General features: G+C 41.8%; 1 protein-coding gene across 4 annotated transcripts in view; it reads right to left on the bottom strand.

The window, feature by feature from the left end:
* The window catches only part of Gigyf2 (GRB10 interacting GYF protein 2), a 187674-nt gene that overhangs the window by 108849 nt on the left and 61178 nt on the right, over positions 1 to 17647 (bottom strand). For all 4 annotated transcript variants that reach the window (XM_045147291.1, XM_045147288.1, XM_045147289.1 and 1 more), the window contains exons 4-6: positions 16736 to 16865; positions 14732 to 14827; positions 2004 to 2112 (exon numbers count right to left, since the gene is read on the bottom strand). In XM_045147291.1, the coding sequence (XP_045003226.1) occupies positions 2004 to 2112; positions 14732 to 14827; positions 16736 to 16865 (335 nt within the window). The remainder of the gene's footprint in view (positions 1 to 2003; positions 2113 to 14731; positions 14828 to 16735; positions 16866 to 17647) is intronic.

The raw sequence follows: 17647 nt of genomic DNA, 5'->3' as shown, positions 1-17647 counted from the left end.
TAAAATCCTTCCAGTTATGTCAATACCACTTTAAATCAATTTAAAGTCAACTTACAGTTAAAGTAGCTCTCCTCTTCAAAAAATGTATTCTATTTATAATCCCAATAATGTCATAAAAACTACAATATAACACTAGTGTTTCCTTTATTACAATGATTTTAAGAGAGAAAAAAAGTCCCTCCTTCTTTCCAAAAAGTAATTTTCTCAGGAAAGTCATATATAATCTTTTCTTGGCAGGGGTGGGGAGTTGAGGTAGGGTTTCACTCTAGCTCAAGCTGACCTGGAATTCACAATTTAGTCTCAGGGTGGCCTCAAACTCACAGCGATCCTCCTACCTCTGCCTCCACGATGCTAGGATTAAAGGCATATGCCACCACACCCAGGATTTTTTTTTTTTTTGGGGGGGGGTTCAAGGTAGGGTCTTACTCTAGCCCAAACTGACCTGGAATTCACTATGTTGCCTCAGGGTAGCCTTGAACTCAAGGCGAGCCTCCTACCTCTGCCTCCCGAGTGCTGGGATGAAAGGCATGTGCCACCACACCTGGCACACATACAGAAGCTTGAAGAAAGATGCCTGACTGCAACCTCTCAGTTCCCTCCCACCATAGCAAAGCATGGGGTATGCCCATAGACAAACCACAGCCTTCAGTGCACAATCTCCAAATACCATGAAACCACTAAATGCACAGGTCCAAACTTTATATTTATTTTTATTTATAGCATTTCCCCCCACACTTCTGGATTTTCGAGGTAGCGTCTTGCTCTATCCCAGGCTCACCTGGAATTCACTATGTAGTCTCTCATGATGGCCTGGAACTCACAGTGATCCTCCTACCCTCTGCCTCCCTAGTGCTGGGATTAAAGGTATGCACCACCACATCCAGCTTCCAAATTTTAGACACAGAAACCTAATAAGGAGTGTGAGTTGAACCACCTGTGTACTTTGGAATGCCAGGCTCCCACTACCCAAAATTATGTTGCAGAGCATTTCTTCTACATTTTACAGATGTCTACCATCACTCAGGTTGAAAACTGGTTTAGACATATGCAAATTCAGAAGAAAAAAAAAAACAAGACTAATCAATTATACCTAGAAAAACAAGTAAATTCTTTTTTACTTTTTTACTTAGTCTCTTCATTATTCACAAAACTACATGGTAGTCACATTCTGAATGGACTACTAAGAGAAACAATACATTCTCTATAGTTGTATATAAATTAGTCTTAAATTGAAAAACAATAGGTGTTCCACCCCCATAACCATGCCAATCTGCTAGTGTGGAATGTGGCCACACAAATACCTAACTCTACTTCTAAAGCATCTCTCAGAGAAAAATTACAATATGTGCTTTTGACTAGTGCTAGGTTAATTGCTCAAGTAAATATATTACAAACATCGAGAATGTTTTTAACAAAAACTGAATGAATTCAAAATGGGGAATATTATCAAAGAACAAAGTAATAACAAAGCAGTAATTATTTTTCTAAGAAAAGATCTAAGTGTATAAAACTATACATAATATAGATGACTTCTGCCTAATTGTTTGTTCTACCCTCTAAAAGGTTCTAGCCCCTAAGATATATTGGTCAGTTTTTAATGAAGTTCCTCTATGGCTGGGGTACCTTTTGGCACATACACCTCAAAAGAAACTCTGTGGTAGGGAGGCCTACAGGGACTTCAGTGCTGTTGCAGTGGTCAGGCCCTCCAGGGCCTTTAAGTTCCAAAGGGCAAGGTTCCCTGGGGATGAAAAACATGGATCTGCACAAGTTAAATGGAACTGTCTAAACTCTTACATGCTCAAATCTATACAGCAAGAATTAGACTCCTCTGCTCCAAATCATGGGTTGTGGGGAAGATACCTCAAGAACTGGCACAGAAAATAAATGTTTAAGACACTTGCAGTCAACATCAAAGAGCAGTTTTGTAAAAAATAAAAAGTCAGTCATTAAGATAAGTGAGATCCTATCCTCTTCCTCCATGATCGTTTTTTCACATAGCTCACCTCGCCCTCTTGAAGAACTTCGACCTCTAGGAGCCCCCACCACTGTTCCTCCTCCTCGTCCTGTCAAGCGCAGGACAGCGGCACTATTTACAGACATGGAAAAGTTTCTCTGCCAAAATAAAAATAAAAAATAAAATAAAAAGAAAGAAAAAAGAAAAAAATGGATAAAACAGATAAAACTACATGTAGCTTCGCCCCACCTCCCAATAACTACAGAATGCACAGAGATCATTCAAAACCTGTTTTTACCTGACAATTTCAATTGACATTTCAGATCAACAAGGATGATACCCGATGCCTTACATAATGCTAGGTTTAAAGAAATATTATACAAGAATGTAAACTCCAACGCACTGTAAAGTATCCAGAAGCAGAGAGGGTAAGCAGGCAGCCGAGAAACATTTGTAAGAGAACCCTTTAAATTTTCTACTTGTGAAAGGAAAAAACAATGGTCATAAAAAATATGGTGCAAAAGCAGGGTAATAAAGAGTAAAACTTCATTTGTAGCCTTATTCTGCTCAATAATGTGAATTAGTAACTCTAAGCAGTATTTGATAAAAGGACAGGAATTAGAAGTGAATAGGAAAAGCCCAAATAGGAATCGAAATAAGGGGCTGGAGAAATGGCTCAGTGGGTAAAACACTTGCCATGCAATCATGAGGACCTGAGTTTGAGTCCCAAGATCCATGAACCTATATAATCCCGGGGTGGGGGGGGAGGCAGAAACAGGAGGATCCCCAGGATGTGATGGTGAGCTATTCTAGCTGAATCAGTGAGCTCTAGGTTCAGTGAGAAATCTATCTCAAAAAAATAAATATGGTAGTGAATGACTGCAGAAGGGTTTCTATATGATACACACACATGCATGTTCATACACATACACACAAACATATACACGCACAAACATACCACACACACACACACATACACACACACACACACACACACACACACAAAAGGCCAACCACCTGAAGAATGCATGAGTGGGAAAACAAAAGAAATGCTTGAGGGAGGAGAAAATCAATCTTTGACCCACTAACCTACACTTCAAACCCAAAGCCAACCTAGAATATAATAAAGCACAACACATGGGCAGAGTGAGGACAGGAACTTAAAAATATATGTACTGGGGCCGGGCGTGGTGGCGCATGCCTTTAATCCCAGGAGGAGGATTGCTGTGAGTTCAAGGCCACCCTGAGACTACATAGTGAATTCCAGGTAAGCCTGGACTACAGTGAAACCCAACCTCAAAAAAATATAATACACACACACATACATACACACACGTGTGTGTGTGTGTGTGTGTGTGTGTGTGTGTGTGTATACTGAAGCCAGGCATGGTGATGCACACCTTTAATCCCAGGACTCAGGAGGCAGAGGTAGGAGGATTGCCGTGAGTTCAAGGCCAGCCTGAGATTACATAGTTAATTCCAGGTCAGCCTGGACCAGAGTGAGACCCTACCTCGAAAAACCAATGTGTGTGTGTGTGTGTGTATACAATGATACATAAGTTAACTGAAATAAGGGCAGCCTAGGAAAAGATAAAGAAGCAATTACAAAAATCTAGAAAATCATCTACAAAATATCAAAATCTGAAGCACTTGACATATAACTGTGCAAGACGTTTAAACAAAAACAGTGGAATAGGTCCTTCAGTGGATCTTGTACAACTTGGAACCTAATACATAGGTGCACAAATGTGCACAGGGGTGATAATGAGGACAATGAAGAGCAAGAAGTGAGCTTGAAGCACGGTGAGGAATTACACGCCTATAATCCCAGAACCTGGGAGGCTAAAACATGAAGAGTCAAAATCTGAAACCTGCCATGGTTAGCCTAGAAAGTTTAAAGTTCAGCTTGGACAAACTGGCAAGACCCTATTCTCAAAATAAAAATAAAAATAGGGGGCTGGGGAGATGGCTTAGTAGTTAAGGCGCTTGCCTGCTAAGCCAAAGGACCCAGGTTCTATTCCTCAGGACCCATTTAAGCCATTTAAGCACTGGAGGCCCTAGCATATCCATTCTCTCTTTCTCACTCACTCCCTCTCTCAAATAAATAAATAAATATTTTAAAGAAAAATGGGGGCTGGAGAGATTGCTCAGTGATTACAGGTATTTACTTGCAAAGCCTGGCAGCTTGAGTTCAATTCTGCAGTACCCACATGGAGCCAGATGTACAAGATAGCACATGGGTCTGAAGTTTGTTTGCAGTAACAGGAAGTCCTAGTGCATCCATACTCATACTCTTTCTCTCTGTCTACCTCTTTAAAATTACCTTTAAGGGCTGGAGAGATGGCTTAGCAGTTAAGCGCTTGCCTGTGAAGCCTAAGGACCCCGGTTCAACGCTCCGTTCCCCAGGTCCCACGTTAGCCAGATGCACAAGGGGGCGCACGCGTCTGGAATTCGTTTGCAGAGGATGGAAGCCCTGGCGCGCCCATTCTCTCTCTCTCCCTCTGTCTTTCTCTGTGTCTGTCGCTCTCAAATAAATAAATAAATAAATAAATAAATTTTTAAGAAATTACCTTTAAAAAAATAGAAACAGCTGGGCTGGAGGGATGGCATAGTGACTAAGGCATTTGCCTGCAAAGTCTAAAGCCCCCAGTTCATTTTTCCAGATCCCACATTAGCCAGATGCACAAGGGGGCACACACATCTGGAGTTCGTTTGCAGTGGCTCAAGGCCCAGCAGCACCCATTCTCATATCCTCTCTCTCTCTCTCTCTCTCTCTCTCTCTCTCTCTCTCTCTCTCTCCCTCTCCCCCCCCTCTCCCTTTCTCCTTCCCTCCCTCCCTCCCTCTCTTTCTCTCTGTCAAGTAAATAAATAAAAATAAAAAATTTTAAATGAAAAAAATAGTGCCTTTAATCCCAGCACTCGGGAGACAGAGGTAAGAGGATTGCCTTGAGTTCAAGTCCACCCTGAGAGTACAGTGAATTCCAAGTCAGCCTGGGCTAGAATGAAACCCTACCTCGAAAAACAAGACATAAATAAATGAATAATGGAGCTAGAGAGTTGGCATAGTAGTTAAGGCACTTACCTGCAAAGCCAAAGGACCAAGGTTCAATTCCCTAGGACTCACGTAAGCCAGATGCACAAGGTGGTGCATGCTGTTTACAGCAACTGGAGGCCTAAGCACACCCATTCTCTATCTGCCCCCCCCTCCCTCCCTCCCTTCTACCCTTCCTGTCTCTAGCAAATAAATAAATAGAAAAATAAAATAAAATAAAAATGGCTAGAGAGATGGCTTAGCAGTTAAGTCAATTGCCTGCAAAGCCTAAGGACTAATGTTCGATTCTTCAGGTCCCACATAAGCCATATGCATAATGTGATGCAAGCATACAAGGTCGCACATGCACACAAAGTGGTGTACACACCTGAACTGCGACTGCAGTGGCTGAGACCCTGGCACACTGATTCACTTTCTCCGCCTCTCTCTCTTTTTCTCTCCCCCCTACCCTCATTAAAAATAGGCCAGTCAGTTGGGCTTGCCTCAAAAAAATAAAACTAAACAAAAATAAAAATAAAAACAAGAAAGGTCTATAGCTGTGAGTCAGTGGTAACCTATTTGCCTAGGGTTCATGAGGCCTTTGGTCCCTTAGGTGACCTTGAGAGTTTAGGTGAATAAAAGAACCCTATAATCCAGATTGGAGAGATGGCTCAGCATTTAAGAAACTTGCCTGCAAAGCCTAAGGACCCAAGTTAAATTCCCCAGTATTCACATAAAGCCAGATGTACAAAAGTGCACATGAGTCTTGACTTCATTTGCAATGGCTAGAGGCCCTGGCATGCCCATTCTCTTATCTGACGTTTTCGCTCTAATAAAAAATATATATTGGGGGCTGGAGAGATGGCTTAGCGGTTAAGTGCTTGCCTGTGAAGCCTAAGGACCCCAGTTCGAGGCTCGGTTCCCCAGGTCCCACGTTAGCCAGATGCACAAGGGGGCGCACGCGTCTGGAGTTCGTTTGCAGAGGCTGGAAGCCCTGGCGCGCCCATTCTCTCTCTCTCCCTCTATCGGTCTTTCTCTCTGTGTCTGTCGCTCTCAAATAAATAAATAAAATAATTTTTAAAAAATATATATATATATATATATATTGGGACTGGAGGGGTGGCTTAGCAATTAAGGCATTTGTCTGCAAAGTCGAAGGACCCAGGTTTGATTCCCCAGGACCCACGTTAGCCAGATGCACAAGGGGGGGGGCATATATCTGGAATTCGTTTGCGGTGGCTGGAGGCCCTGGAGCGCCCATTCTCTCTCTCTCTCTGCCTCTTTTTCTGTCAAATAAATAAATAAATAAAATATTTAAAAATATATTTAGGGCTGAAGAGATAGCTTAGCGGTTAAGGCATTTGTCTGTGGAGCCTAAGGACTCAGGTTCAATTCCGCAATACCCATGTAAGCCAGATGCATAAGATAGCACATGCGTCAAGTTAGTTTGCAGTGGCTGGAGGCCCTGACACACCCATTCTCTCTCACTATCTGCCCCCCAATTAAAATATATATATATATTTAAGACAACGAAAAATATTTTTCAAAAAGAATCCTATAATTCAACATTGACAATTCTTTTTGACGCAAGCCCAACTAACTGGCTTTTTTTTTTTTTTTTTCCATTTTTCACGGTAGGGTTTCATTCTAGCCCAAGCTGGCCTAGAAATAACTATGGAGTCTCAGGGTAGGCTTGAACCTATGGCGATACTTCTACCTGTGCCTCCCAAGTACTGGGTTAATAGGCATGCACCACCACGTCCAGCTCTGGCCTCTTTATTTTTAATGAGAGAGAAAGAATGAATTGGCACACCAGGGCCTCCAGCAACTGTGATCTAACTCCAGAAATATGTGCCGCCAAGGGCACATGTGTAAACTTATGCACTGGTGTCACCTTGTGTCTGGCTTACAGGGGACCCAGTGAAGCAAACATGGGTCCTTAGGCTTTACAGGCAAGCACCTTAACCACTACGCCATCTCTCTAGCCCACATCATTGACTTTTTTAAAATATTTTATTTGCAAGCAGAGAGAGAGAGAAGAAACAGACAAAGAGTAAGAGAGCATGGGCACACAGAGCCTCTAGCTACTTCAAACAAATTCCACAAGCACGTGCCACTTTGTGTATCTGGCCTGTGTGGGTTCTGGGGAATAGAACCTGAGTCCTTAGGCTTTGCAGGAAAGCACCTGAATGGCTAATCCATCCCTCCAGCCTTGTTTTTGGTTTTTTGAGGCAGAGACTCACTCTGTAGACCAGTCTAGAATTCATAGTATTCTTCCTACCTCAGCCTCCTGAATGCTGGGACTAAAGGCATGCACCACTGTTGCAGTCAGGTTCGCATTGCTGGCAGAAATCACCTAACTAAGAGCAGCTTCTGGAAAAAGGAGGTTTATTTTGGCTTACGGGCTCAAGGGGAAGCTCTACGATAGCAGGGGAAAACGATGGCATGAGCAGAAGGTGGACATCACCCCCTAGCCAACATAAAAGGTGGGCCATAGCAACAAGTGACTGTGCCAAACACTGCCAAGGGGTAACTGGCTATAATACCCATAAGCTCACCCCCCCAAATACACTTACTCCAGAAGGCATTTATTCCCAAATCTGTATCAGCTGGGAATCTAGCATTCAGAACACCTATGTTTATGTGGGACACCTGAATCAAACCACCACATTCCACCCCTAACCCCATAAACTGATAACCATACCTGATGTAAAATGCAATACATTCATCTAACTTTAAAAGTCCCATAGTTTTTATCAATCCCAATGATGTTCAAACATCCCCATAGTTCAAAATCTTTTAACTGAGCTATAATGCCAAAAAAAAAAAAACAGAATGGCACAGAATAAATATTTACACTGCAAAAGATGGCACTGGGTATAGCAAAGAAACATTCAGACAATACAAGATTTAAAATAACCAGGGAAAACTCAAATTCTAATTCCAACAACTCTAGTAAGTGACAAGTCTCCAAGTCCGATAAAAAAATTCTAACCAGCAACAAGTCTCTGGCATTCCAATTCCGCCACTCCAGCTAGGCTACTCACAGTCCTGGAAAACTTCATCGGGGCTGACAGCTCTCCTTGGCAGCCATCTCATGGTCCTGGCATCTCCGCTGGGTCTCCTCTGCAATCCACCATTCATCCTCATGGCCCCATGGGGTCTCCACGCAGGCAATCAACAAAACCTGCTTCACATTGCCCATGGCCATTTCCAAAACACAAGACAGTGTTGCAAACTCAATGACCCTCTCTTTCCTGCATTTCTTATAATCCACAATACCAGGTAGGGTGCCAATTTGCTAATGCAGGGGGGGAAAGCAGACCTTGAAGAACAGGACACTCCTTGAGCACTCAGCCCCTTCAAAAGAAATCTACATTCTCTCTGTTGCCCCAGCGCAGGTCAGCTAGCCCAGTCTCAAAGGTGGTAATCTCTCAGTTGAAGCAGAATGGGCAACAGTTCAACCAAAGATTTTTCTTTCTGTGCCATATCCCTCTGCTCACACCAGTTCGTTTCTACGCAAAGCAACCCTGCACAACTTCTCAGGACATTGGCATAACAGCAAGCTTCTCACACAAACTGTTAGCCCAGTCCAAGCAAAGCTCTTTCTCACCCTCATAAGCCAAACCTCACAGTCCATAGTTCCTACTGCATTCAGGTCTTACAGCTCAGACCAGAATACTCCATCAAGCTATAATTACAGCACTGCAAGGCATCTCTTAGGCCAAGGTTTCAAATCCTCCCACATTCCTCCTGAAAATCAGCTCCAAAAGGCCAAAGCCACACAGTCAGGTGACTAGCAGCAACCCCACTCCTCAGTACCAGTTTAATGTTGCAGTCAGGTTCTCATTGCTGGCAGAAATCACCCAACTAAGAGCAGCTTCTGGGAAAAGGTTTATTTTGCCTTATGGGCTCGAGGGGAAGCTCCACAATGGCAGGGGAAATGATGGCATGAGCAGAGGGTGGACATCACCCCCTAGCCAACATAAAAGGTGGCAACAAGAGACTGTGCCCAACACTGCCACGGGGAAACTGGCTATAATACCAATAAGCCCGCCCCCAACAATACACTTCCTCCAGGAGGCATTAATGCCCAAATTTCTATCAGCTGGGAACCTAGCATTCAGAACACCTATGTTTAGGGGGAACACCTGAATCAAACCACCACAACCACCAACCTCTTTTTATTATTTTTTTTTTTTTTAAGGTAGGGTCTCAATCTAGCTCAGGCTAACCTGGAATTCACTATGTAGTCTCAGTGTGGCCTTGAACTCATAGCAATCCTCCTACCTCTGCCTCCCGAGTACTTGTATTAAAGGCATACGCTACCATGCCTGACTCCCACTTTTAAATAACATGCAGTTCATTAAAAATATCTACTTATATTGCTGATTTTTAAATATATATACATAATTTTCTTTTTTAATATTTTGTTTTTATTTATTTGAGAAAGAGAGAGAGGGAGAAAGAGGCAGACAGAGAGAATGGGCACACCAGGACTTCCAGCCACTGCAAACGAACCCAGACATACACTTATGTGGGTCCTGGGGAACTGAACTTTGGTCCTTTGGCTTTGCAGGCAAATGCCTTAACCACTAAGCCACCTCTCCAGCCCAATCATTTTATCTTTACTATCTTCATAATTTTATTCACTTTTAATGTGTCCAACTAAATTTTAGAAACTTTATCAATGAAAATAAAATTAAGTTTTGCATGCATATTATCATATACTCAAGTAACTTCAAAACCAAACACTTAAGATATAATTAACAACTAAAACATGGAAAAAGCACCTAACTCAAAAGCCATCAATTTCAAGTTACATTTTAGTAAGATTTAATTAAAAGAAAAGCGGGTGAAACATACATAAAAATTTACCATTTGGGGGCCAGGCATGGCACATGCCTTTAATCCCAGCACTCAGGAGGCAGAGGCAGGAGGATCACAGTGAGTTCAAGGCCACCCTGGGACCATAGAATTCCAGGTCAGCCTGAGCTAGAGTGAGAGCCTATCTCAAAAAAAAAGAAAAGAAATTTCAAAGGGGAAAGTGTGGGGGGTGGGGAGGGAGGGAATTACCACGGGACTTTTTTTTTATAATCATGGGAAATGCTAATAAAATTTTTAAAATTTTAAAAAAAAAAAGATTTGGCAGAAAACAATCAGAAGTCTGTTGAATATTCCTCTTGACATTACTAAAATTACTAAAAACTATTAAGTCCCAAAATACTGATTTATAATATATTGTAATAATATACAAAAAAACAAATGTCATGCTGTTTTTGAATTTTATATATGTACTTTTATATTTTCATATATTGCTGCTGAAAGTACAAATTGGTATAATTTCTTGGGAAGGGAGAGGGGAGAGGGAGAGGGAGAGTAGAGAAGCAGGGCACACCTTTAATCCCAGCACTCGGGAAGGAGGTAGGAGGATCGTAGTTTAAGGCCACCCTGAGACTACATAGTGAATTCCAGGTCAGCCTGTGTTACAGTGAGACCCTACCTCGGGAAAAAAAGAAAAGAAAAGAGGGCTGGAGAGATAGCTTAGCAGTTAAGCGCTTGCCTGTGAACGCTAAAGACTCCAGTTCGAGGCTTGATTCCCCAGGACACACGTTAGCCAGATGCACAAGGGGGTGCACGCGTCTGGAGTTCATCTGCAGTGGCTAAAAGCCTTGGGATGCCCATTCTCTATCTATCTGCCTCTACCCTCACCCCGTTACTCTCAAATAAGTAAATAAACCAAAAAATATTTTTAAAAAATAATATTAAAAAAAGAAAAAACAGGAAACTTCATTTAAGTTAGACTATATAAAATATCAATAATCAGGCATTTCTGGCCACAAATACTACAAGTTCCTATGGTCAACCTAACTTAGTAAGATTTATAGAGCACAAAGGAGCCAGGCTGCCTGACACTGCATTATGGCTCCTTAACTTGACATCTCAGTACTTCAATTTCCTCATCTACATAATTAATATGGATAAAAGAGTATTTTCACCTACTTCATAATATGCTGCAAACAAGCAGCATGTTAAGTGTCAAGTTCTTAGAACAGTGTTTGATGCATACTAACAGCTAAGTATTTGCCATTATCACCTACATGGAAATTTAGGTGAACACAAACCATTAGCCAACAATAACTAGCTAATGGTCATTAACCAACAGTTCCCAAGCAACATCTGTAAATAATCTTTGTTCTTTCCAAAAGATTTGTGTAGCCAGTTACTACATACTACTTTCTTAGAAATGTTATGGGATACTTCTGGACAATTTAAAACTGATCCTTTTGACCAACAGTCCATGCTTTGGTAACTAGCAACAAATCATCCTCTGTATTTATGGCACAACTTTCTAGTCAGTATAGTCTCTCAAAGAACTAGGAAATCAGGGCTGAAAAGACAGCTTAGCAGTTAAGGCATTTGTCTGCAAAGCCAAAGGATTCAGGTTCGATTCCCAAGGACCCACATAAACCAGATGCACAAGGTAGCTCATGCGTCTGGAGTTTGTTTGCAGTTGTTGCACCCATTCTCGCTCGCTCACACTCTTTCTCCCCCCCCCCCCACTTCGCTCTCTCAAATGAATAATAAAATATAAAAATTTTTAAAGAACTAGGAAATTACTCAAAATATAGTACTTACAAAATAAGATTAAAAAACTGCATGAGTGATTGAAATGAAAATTACCTTATGGGGCTCTAGATGTAGCTTAGTACAGGGCTTGCTTAACAAGCTAAAGACCCTATATACATTCCCCAAAATTAAAACTATATTTAAGGGCCTGGAGAGATGCTCATTAGTTAAAGGCACTTGCTTACAAAGCCTGACAAGCTAGGCTCAATTGTCCAGGACCCACATAAAGCCACATGCATCTGGAATTCATTTGCAGATTCATTTGGAGTGCCCATACTGTGTGTGTGCGGTGGGTGTGGGTGGTGTGTGAATGTGTGCATCTCAAATAAGTATATTTTTTTAATTGTATTTGGGTTGGAGAGATGGCTCAGTGGTTAAGGGGCTTGCTTGCAAAGCCAAAGGACCAGAGTTTGATTCTACGGTGCCCAAATAAAGCCAAATGCACAACGTGGTGCATACATCTGGAGTTAGTTTACAGTGGCTGGAGGTCCTGGCATCCCCATTCTGTCTGTCTTCTCTCCCTCGCCCTCCCTCCTTCCCTCTCTCTACTTGAAAATATATAAACAGGGGATAGAGAGATGGCTTAGCAGTTAAGGCGCTTGTCTGAAAAGCCAAAGGACCAAGGTTTGATTCCCCAGCAACCACATAGAGCCAGATGCACAAGGTAGTGCACGTACCTGGAGTCTGTTTGCAGTGGCTGAAGGCCCTGACGCACCCATTCTCTCTCTATCTGGCCCCGCCCCCAAACAAATAAAATAAAATGTTTAAAAAAAAAAAATAAGAGGGCTTAGCAGTTAAAGCACTTGTCAGCAAAGCCAAAGGACCCAGGTTTGATTCCTCAATACTCATGTAAAGCTGGATGTACAAGGAGATGGACGTGTCTAGAGTTCATTTGCAGTAGCTAGAGACTTTGGAATACCCATTCTCTATCTGACACCCCCCAAAAATATTTTTAAAAAAAACAAATAAAAGAAAACATCACAAGAATGGTCACTACAAGGACAGTATGTGTAGCTCAGTGATTAAATATCTGCCTAACATGCCTCATGAGACCCTTGGTTCAATCTCCAAGCACCACCATCAAAATTAGATTAGATTGATAAATACAGATGGATGGATATACAATGATCACTACAGCCAGTATTACAAAAAGCTGAAAACAAAACAAATGTCCAACAACAGGACAGTAGAAAATTGTGGATTTGCTCATACCATACCATAGAGCAGAAATAATGATCTAAAGGTACATGAATAAAAATTGGTCAATCTGAAATTCAATACTAAGTGAAAAAAAGATGGGCTGGAGAGATGGCTCAGCAGTAAAAAGTGCTTGTTTACAAAGCCTGACGGCCTAGGTTCAATTCCTCAATACCCATGTGAAGCCATGTGCACAAAGTAGTGCATGTGTTGAAGTTTGTTTGCACTGGTAGGAGGCCCTGGCATGACCCCCCACCTTTTTTTCCCTTCTCTCTCTGCTTGTAAATAAATTTTTTAAAATAAAGGGCTGGGGAAATGGCTCAGCAGTTAAAGGCACTTCTTACAAAGCTTGTCAGCCTGGGGTTCAATTACCCAGTACCCATGTAAAAACAGATGCACAAAGTGGAGCATGTGCCTGAGTTCACCTACAGTGGGGCAAGAGACCATAAGCATATCCATTTTCTTCCCCTCCCTCCCTCCCTCCCTCCCTCCCTCTCCCTCTTCCTCTCCCTCTCTCTCTCTCTCTCTTTCCCCCCTTGCAAATAAATTTTAAAAATTAATTTTAAAAAGCTACAGAATAAGAAATAGGGGTGGGGAGGGAGGGAATTACCATGGGATATATTTTGTAATCATGGAAAATGTTAATAAAAATTTAAAAAAAAGAAATACTATGCTACATATAGTTTCTTGTTGCTTTAAAAACATACCAAAAATACTATGATAGTTTCAATATAAAACATAACCATATAGAATGAAACTCCTTCCAAACATGTATGTAGACATATTCACATTATGTCTATAACCAGCACTACAGAAGCTGAAGTCACAGGGTCACAAGTTTGAGGGCAGCGTAGACTATACAGCAAGACCCAACAATGAATGAATAAATTAGTGAATGAATAAATTAATTAGCTGGGGATGTAGCTCAGTTGGTAGACTGTCTAGTATATACAGAGCTCTAAACTCAATTCCCAGAAATATGTAAAACTAGATGTGGACATGACAGTGCACAGTTATAATCCCAGTACTCAAGAGGCAGAGGCAGGAGGATCAAGACTCCAAGGTCATCCTTGGCTAAGTAGGGATTCTTACTGAGGTCAGCCTCGGCAAGATCAGTTCTGTCTCAAGAAAATAAAAGTCTGAAAGGTTAATTTAACATGGAATTATAGGATTCTAATAAAAGAGTCACTTTACCACTGCAATACAATTTCTCCATACTCCCAGAAATCAAGACAATCTTTATCTTTTCTCTAGACACAGTGTACAATGAATAAAACACAACACCAATTTTGCCATTTTCCAGACCAAAAATTTTACTCTCTTGTAATTACACGTGCACACACACACACACTCTCTCTCTCACACACACACATACACACACACACACACACACACACACACACACAGTGTTTCAGGTATGTTTGAGTTAAAGATTTATATTTTTCTCTAGTGGCAAGATTAATTCATTGCTGAGAATTCAGGTAGGCAAATGCTTTTGAAAAATTGTTTTTCTGGGGCTGGAGAGATGGCTTTGTGGTTAAGGCACCTGCCTACAAAGCCAAAGGACCCACGTACAATTCTCCAAGACCCATGTAAGCCAGATGCATAAGGTGGTGCAAGTGTCTGGAGTTTGTTTAAAAAACAAAAAATTCTGTAAAGATGATGATCTTCCCTTTCCTCCCCTGCTCCCAAGGAGGGAATCAATAACTTCTATCTATGAATAAATAATAAAAGGATAGTTCCCACTGTCCTTAAGAATCTGAAGCAAAACTTAGGCAACTCAATGTCATCCATAGGCCAAGACAGAATACAGAAAGAAGCAGATCTGTGAAGACTCATGACAACTCTTAACGCTACATAGCAGCTTGCCATTTATATACCTTAGCAGGGAAGAACGAGACTTAGAGATAAGCACAAACCTGTTCTTCTTCTGTAAAGGGCACCAGGGCCAATGGTGGCAGGGGCTCCTCCTGTAGGATAGGCAGGAATTCTTTATCCAGAAGGTCTGAAGGTATCTGAGTAATTAACACATGACGTGAGATTAATGCTGCTTCTCCAAGCGCAAGAAGATACACCCTAGACAAAACATTGTTCTGTACATCCATTACTGACTGTTAGAAATATAGGTTAAAACATTCAACTACAATTCACTTAGGTAACTATATAGTAATTACATATTTTAAGGTTGTAAAGTATTAAAAACTCCTGCCAGGTGTGATGGCACACGTCTTTAATCCCAGCACTCAGAAGATAGAAGAGGATCTCTATGAGTTTGAGGCCAACCTGAGACAACACAGTAAATTCCAAATCAGCCTAGGATAGAGTGAGACACTACCATAAGAACCAAAAGACATAAAATACTTAAAATTTCAGAGCCAGCTATGGTCACCCATGCCATTAATCCCAGCACTCAGGAGGCCAAGGTAGGAGGATCACTATGAGATCAAGGCCAGCCTGGGGCTACAAAATGAATTTTAGGTCAGCCTGTGCTAGAGTAAGACCTACCATGAAAGAACGATCAGGGGGTTAGGAGGCTGGAAATATGGTGCAGAGGTTAAGGCGTTTGCTTACAAAGCCTAACAACCCAGGTTTCCCCAGTACACACATAAAGACATATGCACAGTGGTGCATGCATCTGGAGTTTGCTTGCAGTGGCTACAGGCCCTGTTGCACGAATTCTCTGTCTCTCCTCTCCTTTTAGATTTTTGAGGTAGGGTCTTGCTCTAGCCTAGGCTGACCAGGAATTCACTATGTAGTCTCAGGGTAGCCTCCAACTCACAGCAATCCTCCTACCTCTGCCTCCCAACAGCGACCACACCCGGCTGTCTCATGTCATCTCTTCCCTCTCTCCTTCCCTCCATTCCTCTCTCTCAACTTGCAAATAAATATTTAAAAATAAATAAATAAAAACCTTCCAGTCACCATCTCTTTCCTCCTATCAAATCAAAAATTTTGGATTTAGGTTTGAACTCTGGCATTCCACAGTGTACTGTGGAAGAGTAACAACCTCCATTTTGATCTGAAAGCAGATGGTAAGGAGAATTTCATAAACAACATATCTGTCCTTAGTAACCATCACTAAAATAAGAGACAGTCCATCCATTCATCAATTTTTAAAGGGTACAGATTATAAAAGTCTACCTTATACTGTTTCAGCTTGATCATGTTTAAGCCAGGTGATACAGACTTCTCTCCACTATAAGCTTTATAGGTAACAAGAAGGAAAGCCTGTTCCTCCCTCATCCCTTGCCTCTATGTATTAAGGAAATGATAAAAGGTGTAATAAGCCAGGTGTGGTGGCGCATGCCTTTAATCCTAGCACTTGGGAGGCAGAGGTAGAAGGATCGCCGTGAGTCTGAGGCCACCCTGAGAGTGAATTCCAGGTCAGCGTGAGCTAGAGTAAGACCCTACCTCAAAAAAGTTAAAAAAAATAATAATAGCAGCAAAAAAAATGTTAAGTGATAATAAAGAGAAGACAGAACCGGGCATGGTGGCACATGCCTTAAATCCTAGCGCTTGGAGGCAAAAGTAGGAGATTACAGCAAATTCTATATAGTGGGTTAGAATGAGAACCTACCTCAAAAATCCAAAAAAAAAGGAAAGCAAGAGAGGGAGGAAGGGGGGACATTTGTTAGCCAGAAAACTAGGATAGAAATGGAGAAGGGGGACGTTCAGAGGAAATCATCTAAAGAAGGCATCAAGTGCTACTTGCCCAGCCATGAAGCCACCTGTTCCCACAATGGTGCCATGGGCTTTCTCTGAGGACAACGCACACTTAGAGCCTACTGTGAGTTTCAAAGCAGAATGAAGATAAAGTAAGAAAAAGAGTATGAGTCAATGCATAGAGAGAATGAATATTTGAGACATATTTGTGGAGCAGTACATCACTGTCCACACCTCTAAGTCTCATCCACAATTCTTACCTTGTTGTCTTTAAGGAAAAGTGCTAACATTTCTTCTCTCCCATAGCGATAATCGGCTAACTTATACTTCGGCAATGCTGGAGAAAGAGGAGGGGATGTAATACTCCCACCACTGGACAGCGCACGAAGCCTAGAATAGAAATAAACAGAATATAAATGAAGGGGCAAATATTCTGGCACGATGGGTCTTTTATGTAATGCACTGTAAGAAAATCTCCTTTTAGTTCTTGAGAAAAGCAAAAAGAAAGTCCATCACCTGGGACAGCAACCTTGGGAGTGCACTGCAAGCGAGCACACTGCGTGAGAGCTGTGTAACCCCACTCACAACGTGCCATACGACAGGTCCCTGAGAAGCTTCAGGTTTAGGGAGGAAATCAAACAAAAGCAAGAATCCACTTTACAGCCATTAGATTCTTAAAAATTAGTTAAACCTAATAATAGTTGGTAGGAGTAGGCATGTAAAACAAGGAAAATGTGGGCTAGATAGATAGCTCAGTGGTTTAGAAGTGTTAGCTTGGGAAGTCTAATGGCCCGGGCCAATCTCCCAGAGCCCACATAAAGCCAGATACACAAAGTGGTACATGAATCTGGAGTTCACTTGCAGTGGCAAGAGGCCCTGACATGCCCATACTCACTATGTGTGTGTGCATGTCTATTTTTTTTTCAAGGTAGGATCTTTCTCTAGCCCAGACTAACCTCAAACTCAGTGATCCTCCTACCTCTGCCTCCACAGTGCTGAGATTAAAGGCATGTGCCACCACGCCTGGCATTCAAATAAATATTTTTAAAAAAACAATGAGGGCTGGAGAGATGGCTTAGTGGTTAAGGCATATGCCTACGAAGCCTAAGGACCCAGATTCGATTCTCCAGGTCCCACATAAGCCAGATGCACAAGGTGGCACATGTGTCTGG

Source organism: Jaculus jaculus, chromosome 4 (assembly GCF_020740685.1).
Source record: "Jaculus jaculus isolate mJacJac1 chromosome 4, mJacJac1.mat.Y.cur, whole genome shotgun sequence".
Classification (NCBI taxonomy): domain Eukaryota; kingdom Metazoa; phylum Chordata; class Mammalia; order Rodentia; family Dipodidae; genus Jaculus; species Jaculus jaculus.
The sequence above is the reverse complement of the archived record's forward strand: the minus strand, read 5'-3'. Positions and strand labels throughout refer to the sequence as shown.